The 22246-nt window shown below is 46.4% G+C and overlaps 1 protein-coding gene across 4 annotated transcripts in view; it reads left to right on the top strand.

Annotated features, from left to right (window-relative positions):
* The first annotated feature begins 432 nt into the window (after positions 1-432).
* The window catches only part of LOC147447634 (pentatricopeptide repeat-containing protein At2g33680-like), a 46018-nt gene continuing 24204 nt past the window's right edge, over positions 433-22246 (top strand). For 2 of the 4 annotated variants that reach the window (XM_086523374.1, XM_086523373.1), the window contains exons 1-2: positions 433-4697; positions 4773-4847. In XM_086523374.1, the coding sequence (XP_086379500.1) occupies positions 1097-4591 (3495 nt within the window). In that variant the 5' untranslated portion in view covers positions 433-1096 and the 3' untranslated portion in view covers positions 4592-4697; positions 4773-4847. Of the gene's footprint in view, positions 5787-22246 lie in introns of those variants that run through there. The other 2 variants (XM_086523371.1, XM_086523372.1) reach the window with 2 other exon arrangements.

Genomic DNA, 22246 nt, shown 5'->3' on the forward strand with positions numbered 1-22246 from the left:
TTGGGTTCCCGCGTCTCAAGCTCAGCCCTAGCTTACCTAAGGTCAAAGGCCTTTTACACACATTATTGGAGGTCTTCAATGAAGCTAACCCTAAGGTCTTATGCTCTATTTGTTAGCCTTGCTTTTTGATAGACCATCTCTCATTTGGGCCCCTTTACCATTGGCCCCATGTTGAAATAGATCTATAAGCACGTGTCTATATCTTAACACTTGTTCCCGTTTATTCTCCCACATTAAGTGATCAATTTAATATGAGAAAATCATTTGAGTTGGTTAGATATTAAATATTAGATTTTATGACAACACACTAAAGGTTAACTCACTAAAGGTTTCGCATTCTTCAAAGTTCAAACCGATCTGATCCGCAGCGTATTGGCTCGAGCGGGAAGCGCTGTCAGCAGCTCGTTCCCGGCCCACGCTCTTGTCCGCAGCCCGTTTTCCGCTGCCAATGGTTTTGTGCTACACGTCGATGATTTTGGCAAGTTCTGGTGATCGAGCCCTGCGTCCAGCGCGAACCACATCTGCGCCAGCTCGGCCGTTGATCCTTACACGCATGCAAGCGCGCGCCCCCCTCCCCCCCCGCCCCACACACACACACACACACACTTGAAAGAAAAAAACAGACACAAGCGCACGCGCACACACGCACGCACGCGCGCGCGGCGCACATACGAGTTGTGGGTGGTTTTTCAGAAATTATTCATATGATATTTGTTATCGATGGAATGCCAAGACATCACCAAATCGTGCTCAAAGTAGATCAAATGACACGATACTTTCGACTATTAACTGCGGTGTGGTGCAATACCTTTAGCGTTATGGATGGACAAGTTTCAGAGTCCAAAACAATGCTGAGAGACTGCTCTTCTCTTGGTATACCCACATTGCTGATGAAGAAAGACACCTATTTAAATGCTGACGAGAAGGCTTCTGTTTTTGCACCCATGTCTAGAGGTCCTCCTTATGTATGGGAAAGATTCTGTAATGATGCAGAAAGATGGTTTATGAGTGCTCTTTTCGACAAGTCTGAATTGCCTGATTAAGTGTGGCATGTTACCATGGTCATAAAAAATGAACATCACCTGAACTTGCAAGGATGCAGCAATTTCTTGGCAAGCCAGTGTTTGGAAGAGGAAATTCTCTTTTGAGGGAGTATTTGGGCTGTGGAAGGTTGCAGGATGCCCTTATTCTTTACTTTCAAACAAGGATGGATGTCGCTTGTTCCTTAGACGTCCATACCTATGTTTCTTTGTTGAATGCTTGTTCAAAATTGAAAGATTCAGAAAGGGGCAAGGAGATTCATAAGGATGTTGCAAGGACAGGGCTGTTGGATAGGGACATTTACATCGGCAGTGCCCTGCTTAACATGTATGCTAAATGTGGCTTGCTTACTGAAGCACAAGCATTGTTTGATAAGCTTCCGGCTCAAGATATTGCTACCTGGAATGCGCTTATTACAGGTTATTCTAAATGTGGTCAGGGGACCCAAGCACTATATTACTTCGAGCGGATGAAATCAAAGGGATTCTCTCCTAATGTGGTTACTTTCATGTGTGCTCTTAAAGCTTGTGGATCCATAGGTGATGCAAACAAGGGCACTGAGCTGCACATGGAAATTGAAAGAAAGAGGCTGTTGGAAGGAGATCTGTTTCTAGGTAGCACTTTAGTTGATATGTATACTAAGTGTGGTTTGCTTGTTCGAGCACAAGAAGTGTTCGACAAGCTCCCAATTCGAAACATAGTCTCATGGACTGCCCTTATTGCAGGGTATACTGAGAATGGGCATGGGAAAGAGGGCCTTGTTGCTTTTGAGAAAATGCGAAGTGAGGGCGTGTTCCCTAATTCTGTTACATACGTGTGCAGTCTCAATGCTTGTGGCAGCATCAAAGCCTTAGATAAAGGTGAACTTTTGCATTTAGAGATTGAAAGAAAGGGGTTATTGAAAGAAAACCTTCCTGTAGGCAATGCCTTGATTGATATGTACATTAGTTGTGGCTCCCTTAATAAAGCACAAGAAGTGTTTGACAAGCTTCCAAGTCACGATGTTGCCTCCTGGAATGCGCTGATGACAGGATATCTAGAGCATAACTATGGTCAGAGAGCATCGGCCTTTCTTATACAGATGCAGCTTCAGGGCGTGCTTCCAAACATTGTTACATTTGTCACCTGCTTGAGAGCTTGTGGTGCCATTGGAGCAATAGAGAAGGTTCAAGAGTTACAGGCTCAAATCACCACAGAACAGTTGCTAGATGGAGATATGATTGTTGGAACCATCCTGATAGATATTTATGTTAAATGTAGCCTGTTTCAGGAAGCGCAAGAACTTTTTAACAAGTTTCCAACACGAAACATATCTATGTGGAATGCATTAACCTCAGGCTACGCTAATCATGGACTAGTTGATGCAACATTGCAATGCCTAGAGGAAATGAAACTGGAGATGGTCGCTCCGGACATTGTTTCCTTCATTTGTGCATTAAGAGCGTGCACAAACACAGGCAATCCGGAGAGCGGGTTTGCCATCCACATGGAGATTGAAAAGAGAGGTTTTCTGCAAAATGATATTGCAGGCGGCAATGCTGTTGTCTATATGTATGCAAAATCTGGATTGCTTGCAGAAGCACAACATGTTTTTGACCATTTCTTATTGAGGGATGTAATTTCTTGGAATGGGTTGATGGAAGGGTACACTGAACACGAAGAAGCAGAGGGAGCGCTCCAATGTGTTGATCAAATGCAATCTGAGGGCTTATCTCCAAGTTTCGTCACATATCTGTATATTATAAAAGCATGCTGCCAGCTTGGGGATATGGTCAAGTCCATTGAAGTACATGGGCAGATTGCCAGGATGGGACTTCTAGACAGTTACCCTATTATCGGCAGTGCCTTGGTTAACATGTACGCTCAATTTGGTTCACCTGGGAAAGCTCAGGAAGTGTTTGATAGACTTGTGCTTCAAAACATAATTTCATGGAAGGCACTTATTGCAGGTTATGTTGACAATGAACTCAACGAGGAAGCACTCGGCTGTATTGAATTGATGCAAGTTGAGGGCATTTCACTAGATGCTGGTGCTTATCTTTATGGTTTGAAAGCTTCTTGTGGCACAGGAGCCCTAGAAAAAGTTAAAGAACTTCATGACCAAATCATCAAAAAGGGTTATGAAAAAGTAGACACAGCTGTTAACAATGCACTAATTGACATGTACACCACCTTTGGCTTACTTGATGATGCACAGAGTATTTTTATTGGACTTCCCATGCGAAATGTGGTCTCGTGGAATTCAATGATTGCAGGGTACTTGAGGTATGGACTGGCTGAAGTTGCAAGTAAGAGTCTTGAGCACATGCAATTTGAGGGTGTTTGCTTCAACAATGTCACATTTGCTTGCAGTTTGAACATTTGTGGCTGCATTAAAGCCACAGAAAAGGGCCAAAACATACATATTGAAATCACTATAAAGGGGTTCCTTGAAGAGGATCTTGTTGTCGGCACTGCCTTGGTTGACATGTACACAAAGTTTGGAATGCTTCCAGAAGCAAGAATGGTGTTTGACAGTCTTTCAAGTCAAGATGCTGGTATGTGGAATGCACTAATGGTAGGGTACTTGGGACAAATGGATGAGAAGAAAGTCCTTGAGTGCTTTGAACAGATGCAGCTCCAGGGTTGCTCTCCAGACACTGACACCTTTGTTTGTAGCTTGAAAGCTTGCGCTGCCATGCATGCCATAGCTCGTGGCCGAGAACTACATTCTGTGACTATCAGAACCCATTTTCTTGAAAAGGATTCTCTTGTTGGTAATACTCTGATTGATATGTATACCAAATGTGGTTCTCTTTCTGAAGCACACAAATTGTTTGACAAGCTTCATGTACAGGATGTTGTTGCTTGGACCACATTGATAACAGGGTATGTTGAGCATGGATATAGTGAAGCAGCAGTTGGCCTTTACAGAGCAATGCACTCATGTGGTGTTCTTCCAAATGAAGTAACACTTCTTGGTGGCTTGAGGGCTTGTCAAAGCATAGGGGCGATTGACATTGGTTTAGAAATTCATAGAGAAATAGAGTTAAGGGGGTTGCTGGACTCGAATCTCGCAATTGGAACTTCCTTAGTGGCTATGTATATAAAGTGTGGCTTTCTTTCCATTGCACAAAGAGTGTTTGATAGAATTCCAGTGCACAATGTGGTGTTATGGAATGCATTGATGGCTGGATATGTCCAGGTTGGCCATAGTGAAGAAATTTTTCTTGCCTTTGATAAAATGCTAGGAACTGGCATAAAACCAGATACCGCTACATTTGCAATTGTTCTTAGTGCATGTAGTCAGGCTGGCTTGCTGGATACAGCAGACGTATACTTCAAGGCCATGAGTACTAGCTATGGTATTAAACCAGCCTTGGAGCACCATACGTGTATGGTTGATCTTCTAGGTCGTACTGGTGCATTGAACAAAGCAGCGGTAAGGATATGTCAATTGACATTTGTTGATGATGTAGCATGGCGTACCATCATGGACTCTTGCCAAAAGTGGGGAAATGTAGACCTTGGAAGGCATGCATTTCAACATATAGCAACTTTGAGTGAGTAAATGCTATCTTTACTTCTTGAGGTTGAAGCATGGAAACAGAGACAAGGATGATGGAGGCAATTGACAGCAGCTTTCAGAGACGAACACAATCCATGTACAACTAATGGTAAGAGCTGAAACAAAATTTGAGATTTGGAAGTTTCCAAAACAAGAAACTCAAAAGGGATTCATTTTGGTGCAGATGGCACGGAAGAGGTGCGGTTGGCCAGTAGGACGTTTGCTGGAAGGGATCGGGCTGAAGCAGGTGAAGTTGCAGGTAAATTATTTTCTTTCCTTAGAAAAATCTTCTGTAGTTGAAGTATTGCAGACTATCCCAGCATGGTAGTCAGGTTCCTTATCTTATAGATGCCAACTAGGGCTGCAGTAATCTCTAAATAGGAGTTTAACCGTCTTTTTCCCGGTTGTGGTTTAGAGTATCACCCAGGTGTAGCCTCAAGAGTTACTCACATTAAGTGTTCAAGAAGTTTACTTCATGAGCAGAGTCGTTGAAAATGTGAAAGCAGTTGGCGAGAATGTAATGCATGAGATATCGAGCTCAGTCTTCTGCATGCACCTCTTTTCACTTGATCTGACATGCATGCTTGATGACTTAATAATTTCTAAATCTCATCGCATCATTAGAAACTTTGGGGACATTCACTTGATTATCCTAAAGCATGCTCTTTCTTATGCAACCTTTGCTCTGCAATGGTGTTCAGTTCAAACACTCCCATCGTAGTGTAGCAAAGTTCTACAGGTCCAAGCTTTTGAGAATATATCATGCACAGAGTTGCCGATATTGACATGTGTCAGCATGTCTTTGCCATTGCCAATCTCATTTTGTAGCTCTGGCCTGGAGGTGTGTGTGTGTGTGTGTGTTGTACAAGAGTAAGAGAGCTCAAGCTCAGGTGTTTAGAACCTTTTCAGCTATGAAAAGGCCTGTACCGTCGCATATTTCAATGAAAAGGGATGCTGCTGAAGAACCTCAATGGATGTTAGTTGAATTTTTCAATGTTACAACTCTGTTTGCCTACTACATTAGCAATATGTGACATTCACCTTGTATAGTAGATATTACTCCTTTTGATAACAGGTTTCGCAACAAGGAGGAAAGTTCCAATTATTGCACAAGAGTCATGGTACCCATTAGTTTGTTTCTTCTCAGTCATGTCGCCCTTAGTCAATTACTCAATCTCCAATTTTGGAAATTTTGTCTTTTGTGGCATCTTTACTTGGGCTAGCCTAACAACGATTTTGGGAAAGCTCGAAGCACATCCTAAAATCTCAAACAAGGTGCTTCCCTACCCTCGACATGTTTCTTTGAGGTGCTCTGCTTAAGGGTCCCTTCAAGGTATCACGCTGCAGGAGCCTGTTGCGTAGTGCTTCTTCACTTATGTTAACTGCAGTGCAATGACAAGAACTCCAGCTTCTCTAGTTCTAAGCATCTCAGCTTCTCTAGGATTGCACCATGGCCTGCCCGCTGCCTTGATGTCCTCAGTGCCAAGCCGGTCGAAGATGCCAAGTCACGAGGAGACAACGCTGACCAGCACCTACAAATTTATCCCACAGGTTTATACCTACACACCTGAGATGTGGAAAAGCTACCAAGATCCTCTATTCTCTTGAAGTCACCGTATATAAGAGCTAAAGAGCGCAGCTTTTACAGCACGTTGAACTGGATTTTATTGCATGACCCATTATATAAGTCCGGTGCATGAACATTCAAAATGATTGAAATCACTACCGGGGGAAAATGGACAAAAATGTGAGGTGTTTAGGTGTAAGACAAATCTAGAGAGAGAGAGAGAGAGAGATGAAATGAAATGAAATTTTATATTAACGTCTTCAAAAGGCCAAAATGACCTATGAGACCAAAAAGTTACAATTGGTGAATCTGATACCATGTCTGAGTACGGAAATTACAAAGTTACAAAGAACTAACACTAAGACTAAGACGCTAAGGAGAAAGGAAATTGGAGGAAGGGGGGGGGAAGGGGGGGGGGGGGGGGTTGTGGGTTCAGATGAAATTTCTCATCGGTCGCTGTCGGATCTCATCGACCTCCTCCATGGTCAGTACTCTGGTTGGGCGTCTTGCATGTCGAGCTAGAGTGATCTGTATCTTCTGTTGCAGCCTTCGCCGGTAGTGGGAGACCCCCCGAGGTCGTGGACATCTGGATCTGCCAAGTTCTCTAGCTCGATCAAGCAGTGTACCTCTAGTATGAGTAGGCTCTGAGATTTGCTGTAATGACTGCTCCGTTGGCTCTCCTCTGGCTGGTGTAAAGAAATCTGTGATTCGTCTCTGGGACTGTCTTTCCTCTGATGTTCTCAGCAAGCTCTCCCTAAGTTTGCGCAGCTCTAGTAGGAACAATCTGAGACACCTCTGATCCTTGTATCTCATGACTCTAGAAAAAGGTCCGAACCCTTCTTTGAACAGGCAGTGGAAGTGGCCGTGTATCTCATAGTATGCTGGGCAGTGACATGTGTAGTGCAACTCTGTCTCTGGCTCTAAGTTGCATAGGTGACATATCCTAGCTCCTGTCGGCACCCCTCGAAATCGGCTAGTCTCGATTTGGAGCTGATGTGAGGATGTGCGTATCTGTCCAATAGCGCATCTTATCCCATGAGATAAGTGTGTGTCCATGTATGCAGGCCTAGTCACAAATCCGTCCTCCGTGAGCTGGAGAAGATGCTCTCTGTAGAAGGCAATCTTCGTGCCCAACTCCCGTGTCGGCTGTATCCATGTGCTCCTGGTATTTAGCTGAATCAGATCCTGACGTATGAGTCTGGTGATCTCTATCCGTGTGAGAGACAGGGAGGGTGCATCCAGGGAGTATTGAAGCGGAGGTAATCTATCCATCTTGAGACCATGCGAGTGAAACCATGCTGTTATCTGTCCATACCAACATGTTGTATCGCCTTGTAGAGCTAGTTGTCGAGATGACTCCAAGGCAAGCCAAGCGTATCTGTCCCTGGGGAGATCCCATAGACCGTGCATAAAAGAAACTGATCTCGTCAACGCCTCCACCATGAGGGGGAGGGCGGCTAGCTCGGCTCGGATAATCTCATGTGGTACTGAGGCCTTAGCTCGAATCATCCGAGCAATCATAGAGACTAGAGGCCTCTCCATACATCTCCATCCATCTGTGTTGCCAGATCTCCCATGGTGGTCCACTGAGGGTCCCCATACCTGAACTCCATAGAGCATAGCTGGAGTCACTAGAGTGTCAAAAAGCCAAAGCTTTGTTCGCGGTTCCTGAAACTGAACCTGTGAACACATCCTCTCCAGTCCTCCCAAAGCTGCATATGCTCTCGTCAGTCTAGTCTCTGATGCTCTCCTTAGTGAAAACACCGGTCCACCGAAGACTACCCCACTACCCCAAGATAAGTATATGCATCTGTGTACTCCACAGTCTCCCGGCCATACATAAATGTGGGTGCCGACCTCCTGACCCACTGTGGTGTGGTGTTGAACACCATAACCTTGGTTTTCCCCAGATTGACAGACAATCCACTGTCATGAGCAAATGTATGCAGAGCATCCAAGTGACGTTGCATCCCCTCTCGTGAGTCAGAAATCAGCACAATATCATCAGCATATAGTAACAGTGGAATCCATGTCCCTGCTTAGCTGAGCCCCCCTGTCCCCCTTACGCTCTACATAGTCCGAAAACTCATCCACATACATCCCAAAAAGAGTTGGGGATAGGGGGCATCCCTGCTTTACTCCAATATTGGAGAGGACCATGTCCGACATTCCCTCAGTGGTGCGTACCTGCCCCATCACTGTCCTGTATAGAGCCAGAATCCCCCAAATTAGCTCTGTAGGCACACCCATGTCCTGTAATCTGCGTATGAGTTTGGCTCTCGGCATTGTGTCGAAAGCTTTGCGGAAATCCACAAAGCTACAATAGATCCTATTGCCATGGTGTCTACCCTCCTCAATAAAAGCTCAGAGTGTCAGAATCTGGTCAAGAGTGGAGAAACCTCTCCTGAAACCTGCTTGCCCTGGTGCTCTTATGCCCTCTCGCTCTGCCCATCTACTCAGCTCTTGTTCAAGAATGGATGCATACAACCTAGCTAATGTGTGACCAACCATGATGGTGCGATAATTCCCGGGAATCATGGGATCTCCTGACTTGAAAATAGGCACAATCGTGGACATACTCCAAGTCTCAGGGAAGCCTTCATACATGGCTCGATTAAACATCATAGCTAGGAGCTCTGCGAGCATATCCCTGGCATGGATGAAGTGCTCTGCTACCAAACCATCATGATCATGTGCTCTCCTTGTCTTCATCCTGTCAATAGCTTTCCTTACCCTCTCGGCAGTAAAGAAAGAACATGTCTCCGGGCATATCTCTAGTGGGTCCGGTAGAGGTGTTTGTCCTGATGCTGTGTAGAGAGATGTGGCATATTCCCCCCATGTCTCAGTGGAGGTGACCGCTGGTGGTGGTGAATGTTCGTGGAATAGCCTCCATGCTTCGCTTGAGTCCCGACTTATAAATAACTGGTACAGATCTTGCTCTAGCTGGGATAAATAAGCCCTTTTCTTTCGTCGTACTAGGCGGCGAAAGATAATCCGTAACTGTCTATGTGTGGTAATACCCATGAGCACTTCCCTCTGTAACTTGATCCTCATCTCTCTACACTCCTCATCATACCAACTGTTCTGGGGCATTTTTCCAGATCGTCTCTGTGTAGGCTGGTTGTGGGGGTATGCTTCTGATGCTGCATCATGGAGTGTCTCTGTCAGTGTCTGAGTGAGTTCATCTAGTGGCCGTCCTGGCTCCTGGGTGCATAGCTTCCTGTATATCTCATCCATATACACAGAGTCCGTCTCCCTCATGAAGGTATACCGGATGTGTGTAGGGATCTCTCCTAATGGAGCTGTGCTGAACTGAAACGTTAGGGTGAAGGACAAGATAGCATGATCAACTGCTACTCCAACTAGCCTAGTGCCCACCATGAAATCTTGACAGAATGGAATGAGACCTGGCTGGGCCATAACATAATCCACTGTGCTGGCACCATGTCGGTGTGGAAAGCAAGTAAAACCTCCAGCTGTCCAAAATCTTTGTAGGCCATTCAAAATGGCCAATCTATGTGCGGTTCCCATATCTATCAGTATCTGCCATATTCCGTGTATTCCTCATCTTGTGATAATTTGGATAGACCCATCTTTGTATCGTCCAGCTCCCTAAGCATTTCCTCGGAAGTATCATAAAATATTGTTTGGTGGTGGGCAGTCCTAGCATTGAAATCCCCTAGTATGATAATGTCACCATCCTTAGAAAACTCCCATACGTCATTATCCAAAATAGCAAAGGGGGATTGTCCCCTAGGTGATGCATATACTGACGTACTAGGAGGAAAGTAATAGATAGCAATGTAGAGGTATTTGCCCGTCTCTGCCTTGAGCCTCACCCACATGTACCTAGCATGCTCATCCTTGCGCGCTGATGAGCGCGCGGCGGTGTGTGCAAGTGATAGAGCACGTGAAGATGTGCAAGCCGTGAAGCTTGAAGCGGAGGCACTGTGGTGCAGAAGGGAAGCGCTAGCAGAACGAAGAGGGAGAGAGAGAGGGCTCACGTTTTTGGGGAAAACTCAATAAGTGAGTTTTGGGTTTTCCCACTTTTATTACAAGTGACCTTTAAAAAATGTGTCCAGGTTCAATATGAACCTGGACAAAGTATAAAAATGTACAAAAAGGGGTTATTTAGGCCTTTAACCCAACAACCTCCCACTTAAAGGCATAAATGACGCCTTTAAGTTAACCAACTCCCACCAGCTGTATGCAATGCTCATGTTGAGCTTTAGCAAGACTCTTGGTGAGAACATCTGCAGGGTTATCCTGTGTATGGATCTTAGTCAAGCTGACTAGACCATCCTCCAATACCTGTCGTATGAAGTGGTACTGCACATCTATGTGTTTGGTACGTTCATGAAACATGGAATTTTTGGCTAAATAGACAGCACTCTGGCTATCACAACCCAACATGGGTGTATGAGCAGGCATGCCAAGTTCTTTTGCAAGTCTGCCCAACCAAATGGCCTCTTTTGAAGCCTCTGTGGCTGAAATATATTCAGCCTCAGTAGTACTCAATGCCGCAATTTTCTGCAGTCGTGAACACCAAGAGACAGCACCACCAGCAATAGCAAACACATAGCCACTAGTGGACTTCCTGGTATCCAAGTCACCTGCCATGTCTGCATCACAATATCCCTGCAACTTTGAGTCACTTTTGCCATAACAGATACACTTTGCTTGTGTACCTTTCAAATATCTTAGAATGCATTTGACAGCTTCCCAATGCGCTTTGCCAGGATTCGACATGTATCGACTAACAACTCCCACTGCATAAGCAATGTCGGGACGAGTGGCAACCATAGCATACATAAGAGAACCACAAGCTGATGCATAAGGGATTGCCTTCATTGCTTTCAATGTTACCTCATCCTTTGGGCAATCTGCTTTGCTAAGCTTAGTGTATGGAGGTAAAGGTACTCCAAGAGGCTTAGCATCAGCCATATTAAACCTATCAAGTACTTTTGCAATGTACCTTTCTTGAGATAAAAACAACAATTTCAGCTTTCTATCTCTTTTAATATGCATGCCCAAAATATGCTCTGCATCACCCAAATCCTTCATAGCAAATGTTGAATTTAGCTTACGTTTCAGAGCATCAAGACTAGTCTTATGTTTCCCGGCAAGCAGCATGTCATCAACATAGAGAACAAGTATGATGGGACTACCATCTTCATCCCTTTTCGTATACAAACAATGATCTGCATGGCTGCGTTTAAAGCCTTGAGACAGCATAAAAGTGTCAAACTTTTTATACCACTGCTGCGATGATTGTTTCAAACCATACAAAGCCCTTTTCAGTTTGCATACAAGTTCCTCACGTGTAGGAACTACAAAACCTTCAGGTTGTTTCATGTATATGTCCTCTTCAATGTCACCGTGCAAAAACGCTGTCTTTACATCCATTTGATTCAATTCAAAATCAAGCACCGCAACGAGAGCAAAAAGGACACGTAAAGTTGTAAGCTTTACAATGGGAGAAAAGATTTCTTGAAAATCAATTCCTTCTTTCTGTGCATATCCTTTTGCAACCAATCTTGCCTTGTACTCGGGTGTGATACTTAGTGTGCAATGGAAAGATAGATAGCCCTAGAGTGATGGGCGTATATACAATGCACGGGGGAAAAAACCTCCTAAAGAGGGAAAAAATGCCCCGGCGGTCCTAGTGTGTTCACACACATCACTACCACATGTATATGGTAACAGATACTGACCCAAGCATGATTGATGAAAGTACAGAACTTTGCCGAGCTTGGGGCAAAGTGAAGGATCAAGAAGCCCTGATTTTCTTTGATGGAGGAGCCAAGGCCAACTTCATTTCACTTGAATTGGCGGCACGGCTTGAGATTACACCCGATAGGATGGGACCACCAACAAAGGTTGTTCTAGCGGCACCCGAATGGGACATAGCCATTACACCTGTCATTTTGGCAAACTTCGGTTGCAGGGGTATTTGGGGCACGAGGACTTTTACATAATGCCCTTGGAAGGTTATATGTCCTCCTCGGATCCCCTTGGTACCATAAGAACAACGCCGCGGTCGATTATCGGGCAAAGAAAGCAACTTTGACAAATGAAAAGGGTCGAAAAATTGTACTTGATGTTAAAACTGAATGGCGCGTGTGTCCCTATTATATCGGCTTCGGCCGTTTCCAAATTAATGAAATCCACTCTGTTTGTTTACTTGATCTACTTGAAAGAGTTAAATGATGAACTCAGAACGAATATATCTGAACTTGATAAAGAACGCCAAGATTTTCTCCACACTCATGCCGATTGCTTTTCTGAGGGCCTTCCAGGCGAGTTACCACAATCTCGTCCTGAGGGTCACACTATTGATCTGATACCTGGAAGCACACCACCGAATCGGCCACCTTACCGTGTTAGCCGAGCCCAGAATGAAGAGATTATGAACCAAGTGAAAGACCTTTCGAAAAAGGGTCTTATCCAGCCGAGTACTTCACCCTACTGCTCTCTGGTGTTGTTGTTGGTTTTAAAGAAAGACGGATCTTGGAGAATGTGCATTAATTATAGAGCTCTCAATAAAATCCCCATCAAGAACAGATTTTTGATTGCGAGGATCGATGATATTCTTGACCGACTACAGGGATTCTCTTGTTTCAGTAGGATTGATTTGAAAAGCGGATATCATCAGATCCGAATCGCGCCGGTAAATGTCTACGAGACAGCCTTTCGGACGAGCTTCGGTTTATATGAATTTTTGGTGATGCCTTTTGGCCTTACCAATGCTCCAACGACTCTCAACCGAATGATGGATAGGATTTTCAGAGAGTACAGATCGTTTGTCGGCACTTTCTTTGATGACATTATAGTCTTCTCCAAGGATGAGGCAGAACATAGACACCATCTGCTACAAGTCTTTCAGGCATTGCAAGATCACAAGTTAGTTATCAATGCCAAAAAGAGTAAATTTTTCTTGTTGGAGATACACTTTTTGGGACACATCATCTCAGCAGGAGTACAGATGGACCCGCCTAAGATTGACACTATACGTGATTGGCTCGATTTGAAGAATGTTCATGAAGTTAGAAGCTTCTTGGGCTTATGTTCTTACTACCGGCGGTTCATTCAAAAGTTTGCAGAGGTCGCTTCCCCTTTGCACATTCTGACACAGAAAAGAGTCCCTTTCTTGTGGGGACCCACAGAGGTGATGTCTTTCAGACTTTAAAAGAGAAATTGACTACGGGACCAATATTGACTTTGCCAGATTTCCAAAAGTCATTTGAAGTATATTGTGATGCTTGTGGTCGTAGTCTGGGTGCGGTCTTAATGCAAGAAGGCCATGTCATTGCCTATGAGAGCCGATTGTTTTCAAGGCCGGAATTGACAACACATATTTATGAGAAAGAGGTTTTGGGCGTTATCCATGCTCTTACTATGAGACATTACCTACTGCCGATTTTACGGTCTTAATATCATCAGAGTTTGCTACTTTTTGTGGAAGCTTTGGAAAGCAATCGGTTAATTTGTCCAGTTTCACTTAGATTGTCCAACAAACTCTGCATCAAACATGGAAATGGCAGCTAAACATTATTGTGATGTTTTACCTCTCAAGGTTGCCAAAAGATTTTCACAGAGAAGAAGTTTAAAAAGGCAAAGGAGCAGTGCATTGAGGGATTTTTGCAGAGCTCTTGCTTGGACAAGGAGGATGTGCAATATACTATGGATAAGGTAGGCATTAGCAGAGATGGTTATAGCAAGCTGTTCAGAAATATGAAGTCAAGGTTAAAGCAATGTAAGGTCAGGTCCTCTTTGCTTCCAAAGCCATCCATTGTGCAGCAGGCAAGGAAAAAGAACAATGAGAGGATAATGGAGATGTTGGGTGAGCCTCACCACATTCATGGTACCTATCATGGTAAAAAGAGGGATCTTCAATTTGACGAGTTCAATAATATTTTTGGATCACCGCAGCATTGCTTGAAAGGTGTGGATTTCCATTTTGAATCTCTCGAAGACACAGAGTGGGCATGATGGCATTTGGACTGTCATCGACAGATTTAGCAAGCAAGCTTACTTCATTCCAGTGAAGAAAACAGTCAAGTCGGATCATTTAGCGAGACTGTTCATTTCACAGATTTTCAGATTACATGGCATGCCTAAGACAATAATCTCTGATAGAGATCCCTGATTCATGAGTTTGTTTTGGAAGGCTATTTGGGAGAACATTGGCACACGGTTGCAGTTCTCGTCATCTTTCCACCCACAGAAAAATGAGCAATCTGAGATTACAAATTCATCCGTACTGGATTTATTGAAGTCTTACATTTCTGATCAGAAGACTCAATGGGAAACTGTTTTGCCCTCCGTGGAATTTGCCTACAATAACACGATCCACTCTTGGACGGGGAAGGCGCCATTTGAGATCATTGAAGGTGCTCCGAAGGTTCTACCCTTCCTAAGCACGAAAGATAAGATGTTTGAAGCCGACTAGTACACGAGGGACTTGGACACTGTCACAAACTGGTGACGTGGCTGTTGGCTGCCCAGTACACACACACACACACACACCTTTTGGCATACAATCCCGGGAAAGCTAACCGCTAACGTGGCACTGCAGTATGGAAGCCCGAAAATCACGAGCAGATGACGTGGCAGTAGCGTATGGAATTATGCTTTTTGCTACGCAAATGGTTGGCTGAATTCATACGCAGCTTTTTGGACTTGCTTTATTTCATGCTATTTAGCGCGCGCGCGAGAGAGAGAGAGAGAGAGAGAGAGAGAGAGAGAGAGAGAGAGAGAGAGAGAGAGAGAGAGAGAGAGAGAGAGAGAGAGAACTTTATTTTTAAAAGGTTGCTTTGTAAGCCTATTTTTGGGGCAGCTTTTGGGGCTCTGCTTTTGGCATCCCTTGTAACCTTTATAAGCGTGGCTTGGCCTCTCACTTCTCAGAGCATCTGGACGTAGAGTCTGAGAGTGAGACCCAGCCACTCCGTGTACTTTGTGCAACAGATTAATACAAAAAAAAATACCGAAAGGTGGGCCACTCTCTGGGGCCAATATCTCTAGTGTGACGCCCTCGTTCGGGGCATCGTAGAAAAGGGGCTGCGCCGGCTCACCTGCGATGCAAACGGGACCTGCAGGCAAGCAAACGCATACACAAGAACGCAACTTGAAAAATGAACGCAAGAGGGACACGAGAGTGAGGCACGCGAACGAATGATCAATATCATAAGAAAGTGCCGAATACAAGGGACGCAAATAATCACATGAAAACGGGGCTGGCAAGTTGGGGGAAGTGGCACATACTTCCCTTATATACACCCCCGGGTTGAGAGAGCTTGACGCTCACGTCATGCCGGGGTTTTGAGAGGTGCCGATACAAAAGTTGATGCCGAGGTTTTTGGGCGGATATGTACAAGGGGGGAGTGAAGTGTTGCCCAAAAATGTCTAGCTACTTAGGGTTATGCTAGTTACAAGTGGGATGGAGGACTACTCTATAGGGTTTTCATGTAGTGGGTTGTCCTCCTCTTCAGTGGGCATGTTGTAGAAGCGCAGCACAAGGGGTCTTCCGAGTCGAAGCATGATTTCTTCAGGTACCCAAGTGCATTCCGTCATGGGGCGATTTCGCCATTTGACATAGAAGAGTTGTCCCTGGCGCCCAAAGCGCGACTTCAGGATGGCCTCCGGCTCATGTGGCGGGCCATCCTTTACATATTCGGGGAGGCTTCTACCATAGGTGTTATCCGGCACAAACCTTTTGAGTAGACTTACATGGAAGGCGTTGTGGATGTTGATGTGTGATGGGAGATCCAGCTTGTAGGTGATGTCGTTGTAGGACTTGAGCACTTTGTATGGCCCATAGTAGCGGTGGTTGAACTTCGGGGAAAGGCCTTGAGGGAGGGTGATATTCTGGGAACTGACGAGGACTAAGTCACCTTCTTGGAAGAGTTCGGCAGGCCTTCGCTTTTGGTTGGCGTATTTGGCGATGCGTACCTTGCTTTGCTCGAGACTCTTCTTTGCCCTTTGCATGCGGGTTTGCCATTGTTGAAGAAACTCTTCACATTCCAGATCCTGGGCATGCACATCGCCGGTTGCCAGTGCAAGAGGTGTGATGACTTCTTTACCTGTGGAGAGCTCGAAGGGGGTGTAGCCAGTGCTGCTATGGATGGAGTTGTTGTAGTGGAATTCTAGGACGTCCATGTATTTGGACCAGTCCTTCTGATCTGCCTTGACGTAGCTGCGGATGTAGTCTTCAATGCCTTGGTTGACTCTTTCTGTTTGACCATCGGTTCCAGGACGTCCATGTATTTGGACCAGTCCTTCTGATCTGCCTTGACGTAGCTGCGGATGTAGTCTTCAATGCCTTGGTTGACTCTTTCTGTTTGACCATCGGTTTCTGGGTGGTAGGCGGAGGAGAAGCGGAGCTGGGTGCCTAGCAGCTTGAAGAGCTCGCGCCAGAGGTCGCTGAGGAAGCGGGTGTCGCGATCAGAAACTATGGCTAGGGGAAAGCTGTGGTATTTGAAGACTTTGGCGAAGAAGTGTTTGGCGACTTGGTAGGCGGTGATGGGAGGCTTTGCAGGTATGAAGTGAGCTTGCTTGGTGAAGTAGTCGACGACCACCATGATGGTAGTGTGGCCGTGGGAGGGGGGGAGGTCGACGATGAAGTCCATACTTACCATGTCCGAAGGCCGGGAGGGTGTTGGCATGGGGTGGAGGAGGCCAGTAGGCTTGACTCTTTGAGCTTTGACTAGTTGACAGGTTGGGCAGGTGCGCACGTAGTCGATTACGTCGTCCTTCATTTTTGGCCACATGTAGTGTTGATGGAGTTTGTCATAAGATCTCTTCTGGCCACCATGTCCAGCTAGCTTGCAGTCATGAGCCTCCCACATGAGGTCTTTCTTTAGATCTGGATCATTGGGGATGTAGATTTTTCCATGCGCGTAGAAGAGGTTATCTTTGATTTCAAAGAGACCCACTGCAGCTTTCCCAGAGATGTGGTCGTTGAGCATGCGGAGGACAGCAGGATCAACTTTTTGAGCGTCGAGGATGCGTTGGCGTAGAGTGCTGGTTGTGGTGGAGATAGGAGTGAGGGTGCGCATTCGACTGAGGGCGTCGGGCATGACATTGGTGGTACCCGGTTTGGGGATGATGTCGATGTCGTATTCTGCCAGTGTGTCTTGCCACCTAGCTTGCTTGGGGGTGATTTTCGGTTGTGTCTGGAAGTACTTGAGGGAGATGTTATCTGTATAGACCTTTGTGTGTTTGTCTTAGACATAGTGTCGCCACTTTCGGAGGCAGTGGACGACAGCGAGCATTTCCTTCTCATGTGTAGTCCGTCTTGTTTCTACATCGGTGAACTTGTGAGATTCGTAGGCGATGGGCTGATGCTCTTGCATGAGGACTCCACCAATGGCACCATCGGAGGCATCTGTATGCACTTCAAATGGTTTGGTGAAGTCGGGTAGTCGGAGGACGGGGGTACTACACATGGCGATCTTTAGGTTCTCAAAGGCTTCTTCTTCTTTAGAGGTCCACTAAAAGGGTTTGTGGCCTTTGGTTATCTCTGTAAGTGGCGCAGCAATCTTGCTAAAGTCGCGGATGAAGCGGCGTGTGTACTAACAGAAGCCCACAAACTCTCGGACTTCTTTGATGGATGTCGGGGGGACCCACTTGATGACGGCGTCGACTTTCTTGGGATCCACCATAATACCTTCTGACGTGACGATGAAGCCCAGGAACTCGATTTTCAGGACCGCAAACTCACACTTCTCCAGCTTGGCATACAGCTGGTGTTCTCGGAGGCGTTGTAGTACTGCGGCGACATGCTTCTGGTGCTCTTCTAAAGTCTTGTTGTAGATGAGTAGATCGTCAATGTAAGTAATGTGGAAATCATCTATCATGTCACGGAAACTGTCATGGATTATTCTGCAGAAAGTGCCAGGACCGCCGGTGAGACCGAACCCCAAGACCATCCATTCCTAGGAGCCGTAGCGTGTGCGGAAGGCGGTCTTCGGGATGTCTTTAGATGCGATTCGTACTTGGTGGTAGCCTGAGCGGAGATCGATGCGAGTGAAGTATTGGGCACCCTGTAGTCTGTCCAGAAGATCTTCCATGAGGGGGACTGGGTACCTGTTCTTGATAGTTATCTTGTTGAGAGCCCGATAATCCACGCATAGTCGCATCGAACCGTCTTTCTTCTTGACAAACAGGACTGGGGCCCCAAAAGGGGAGCTGCTAGGCCGGATGAAACCTTGATCCTCCAATTCCTGGAGTTGCTTCTTGAGCTCTTTTAGCTCGGTGTCGTTCATGCGGTAGGGGGCCTTCGCCGGGGGTGTGCTCCCTGGGATGAGATCAATTTCATGTTGAATTTGACGGGGAGGGGGTAGGCCGGGGGGAAGTTCTGGGGGCATGACATCTTTGTACTTCTTGAGGATGGGGGTAAGTGAGGGGTCACCCACTTTGGCCTGCTCGATGGTGATGGAGTTGAGCCTTGCTGTGGGCTGCTCTTGTGCTTGCATGATGCAGAGGTGAACTTGAGCTCCTTTCTTGAGAGCCCGCTCTGCTTGCTTTGCACTCATGAGATTGAGTCTTGGGGACGAGTGTTCTGGGACTTTCTGTTTACCTTTCGTCGCTGCTAACTGAGCTGGGTCTTGGCGGTTGATGGGAGGGGGGTTGGTTTGAAGATGCGCCTGGCGGGTGAAAGCTTGCTTTTTTGTGAGTCTGGCGCCTTGTACTGTCACTGCTTTGCCTTGATTATTCAGGAGTAATTGGTCCACCTTCATGCCTAGGAGTGCAATGAGGTACTTGTCGTTGAAGGACAGACCAATGATTGCCTCAAAGTCGTCCATTGGGACCACTATGAAGTCAAGGCGACATGTGAATTCACCCATCTCGATCCTGGCTTGACGGGCTGCGTTTACGTTGCTATCCTTTCCTTGGGCAAACTTGACTGTAGTTTCATTGACAGTGGTGAGGCGTAGGCCCAGGCGAGCGGCGCACTGCGGGGATAGAAAATTGTGTGTAGCGCCTGAGTCTACCATGATCCATTGCGGCTGGGAGCCAATTGTCGCCTGGACATACAGGTTCTGGATGTCCGTTATCGCTGCTGCCATACATTGAGGGTGGAGGGATACCGCTCCAATCCGGGGTTGTTGGTCGGCAACAGGGCTAGCCAGTTCTTCGACTCTTATTTTGGGTAGGGAGGGTGGTTCGTCTATTTGGAGGGTGTTGACCCTGCTCGATGATGAGGATGATTGATTTCTCTTGCGGACACATGCGTAGTTGGGGCCATGAGCAATCCTGCAGTCACTGCACCAGACGCGATCAGGGTGTGGGTTGTTATTATTGCCGTTGTAAGTATGGGAGGCAAAACTGTTGGGTGTGGGGTTGTAAGAGTTGCTCGCAAAAGCGTTGCGTGGGACTAAGGCGCCATTTCCGCGGCCTAATCCCGGGTTGGAATTGGGTGGTGGTGGGCGGGTAACATTGCTTCTGTTATTGTGTACAAATCCGCGGCCTTGCCCGGTGGGTGGGTTAGGCCAGTTGTTGGGAGCAAAATTGTTGGGGCGAGGGTTATTTGGAGGCAAACCTGGTGTGGGGTTTGTGTCGCGGAGCTTTTCTGCCATATTGGCGGCCACTTCCCAGGTGTTGGGATTCTGCTTTTCAACCTCTCGACGGGCCTAGGGCTTAAGGCCGTACAGGAATCCATGTAGCCTGTCTGCTGTGTGCATTAGTGGGAGTTGAAGCATCAGTCGGCGGTACTTGACAACGTAGTCTGATATGTGGCCGTCTTGGCGCAGATCGCGCCACGAGTCTCTGACTTTGTTGCCCTCATTCTCTGGGATAAAGTAACTGATCATGTCTCTTTGTAGGTCCTCCCAGTCCACCCAGCGTTTTGATTGCTGTTTAGTGAGGAACCATACATAGGCGTCGTCGGCCAGAAAGGTTTTGGCCACTTGCACCCATCCGCGTCTGCCTATGTTGTTCCACTGCATGTAGTCTTCTACCTCGCTGAACCACTTGTTGAGTTCCAGTGAGGTGCGGTAGTCTTTGTATTTCTCTGGGGGACTGGGTTTGAATTTTCCCAGTCTGTTTTCATCTTTTAGATGTCTGTCAGGGCTGTAGTAGCGTCTTTCACTCTGATCATCCTGATAATCTTCGTCTTCGGGTCGCGGTCGTCTTTGTGTGTTACGCCGCGTGTTGACATTACTGGTGCCTGGTCGGTCTTCATATCATTGGCCTAGCTGTGTTTGAATCAAGTCGCCCAGGTTAGCCGACATCAAGTTGATCTGTTGTTCCACGGAGGCCATGATGCGGGCCTCCAGTCTCCTTTCTATTTTCTATTGTGTCTTGGGCATCTTGTCGTGTCTTCGTTTCCTTCTTCTTCTTCTCCTTCTCATTCAAGTCAGGCTCGGTTCGGTATCCGTCATCATATTCTTGATCTCCAGCCATTTCTGTACTATTGTGACCGAAGCCGAAAAGAAAAACTCAAAAATGTCGAAAACTGAGAAACTGCGAGAAAACGGCTTGAAAATGTTGAAAACTATGAAACAGTGCAAAACAGGGTCCAAAACGACGAAAACCGTGAAAAACGGCTCAAAAACGGTGAAAACCGGTCCCAAACGGTGTAAGACGGGGCAAAACGACGTAAAACGCTGAAAAACGATGGGGAACGTGGAGAAACGCATCAAAACGGGCCAAGAATGTGGAGAACGCGGTGAAAACGGGGCGAAACGCGGGTCAAACGAGGCAAAACGGTGAAAAACTATGAGGAACGTGGGGAAAACGCAAGAAACGGGGCAAAACGGGGCAATCACGCAAGGGATGTGGTGAAACGGGGCAAAACGGGGCAACACGGGCCGAGAACGCGGAGGAAACGTGGAAAAACGAGGCAGAAGGGCCGAAAACGTGGTGACAACCACGGGCCGCGGGCCGACGTCGGGTCGGCGGGGACTCGAGCCGAAGCTCTGATACCAAGTGTGACGCCCTCGTTCGGGGCGTCGCGGAAAAGGGGATGCGCCGGCTCACCTGCGATGCAAACGGGACCTGCAGGCAAGCAAACGCATACACAAGAACGCAACTTGAAAACTGAACGCAAGAGGGACACGAGAGTGAGGGACGCGAACGAATGATCAATATCATAAGAAAGTGCCGAATACAAGGGACGCAAGTAATCACATGAAAACGGGGCTGGCAAGTTGGGGGAAGTGGCACATACTTCCCTTATACTAGGCACGGAACTCCGCCGGGCCGGGTCGAATCAATTGTGAACCGTGAACTGTTTTGAAGTGAATTCTTGTTGTGTCGCGGTAGAATCTTGACTTGGAGTGTCCGAGTTTGGTACAGTGGTATCAAAGCACTACAGATTTCTCTTCTACCGGGAAATCCGATCCTTTTTACGCGGCACTTATGGATTTAGGCAGAGATCAAGCGACTTCCTCTGCATCTGGAGATGCGGGAAGAGATCACAAAGAAGATTCACACGAGGAGTATGGATGCCTCAGCCTACTCAGGCAGAGCTTGAAGAGATGGAGCGTTGACGATTGATTGACGATGCAACAAAGATGATGCTAAATTTTGCGAAGGACTCGAAATTTCCAAAATTTATGAGCCAAACCTCCTTCGACGAGGTGCACTCACAGTGGTGGCAAACCACAGAACCACCCCTCAAACCAGCACTCAAGAAACCTCCTACTCTAAGGATGTATACAGAGCAAGAATTAGAAGAGGTGGTTGATGCACGGATTTCTCAGCTTTTTGACGCGTAGAACAAAGTAGAAAAGCACGACAAAAAGCAGAAGAAAGGAACTAACTTCCCGGGTTATTTGGGTCGTCAGTCTACATTTGCATCGGCAAGAAAGCAGAAGAAGTGTGTTCGATTTGAAGGAGTACCCAGTTCTTCTTTTTCTTTCTCTTTCTTTTTCTGAGAGTTCTTCTAGCTCCTCTGACTCGAGTGAAGGAAGACAGAAAAGGAAAAAAGCGAAGAAAAAAGCAAAGCTTCAGAAAGGGCAAGAAAAAGGCAAAGAAGTTTAAATCTTGCCCAGTTGTTGACAGCTCTGCTCTATAGAGGACTCGTCTTCGGATAGTTCTGACTCTGACGACAACACTTTTTATGCAAAGAAGAAGAATTTTTATAA

The sequence above is a fragment of the Adiantum capillus-veneris genome, chromosome 11 (assembly GCF_014529385.1).
Source record: "Adiantum capillus-veneris isolate H3 chromosome 11, ASM1452938v2, whole genome shotgun sequence".
NCBI classification, from domain to species: Eukaryota; Viridiplantae; Streptophyta; class Polypodiopsida; order Polypodiales; family Pteridaceae; genus Adiantum; species Adiantum capillus-veneris.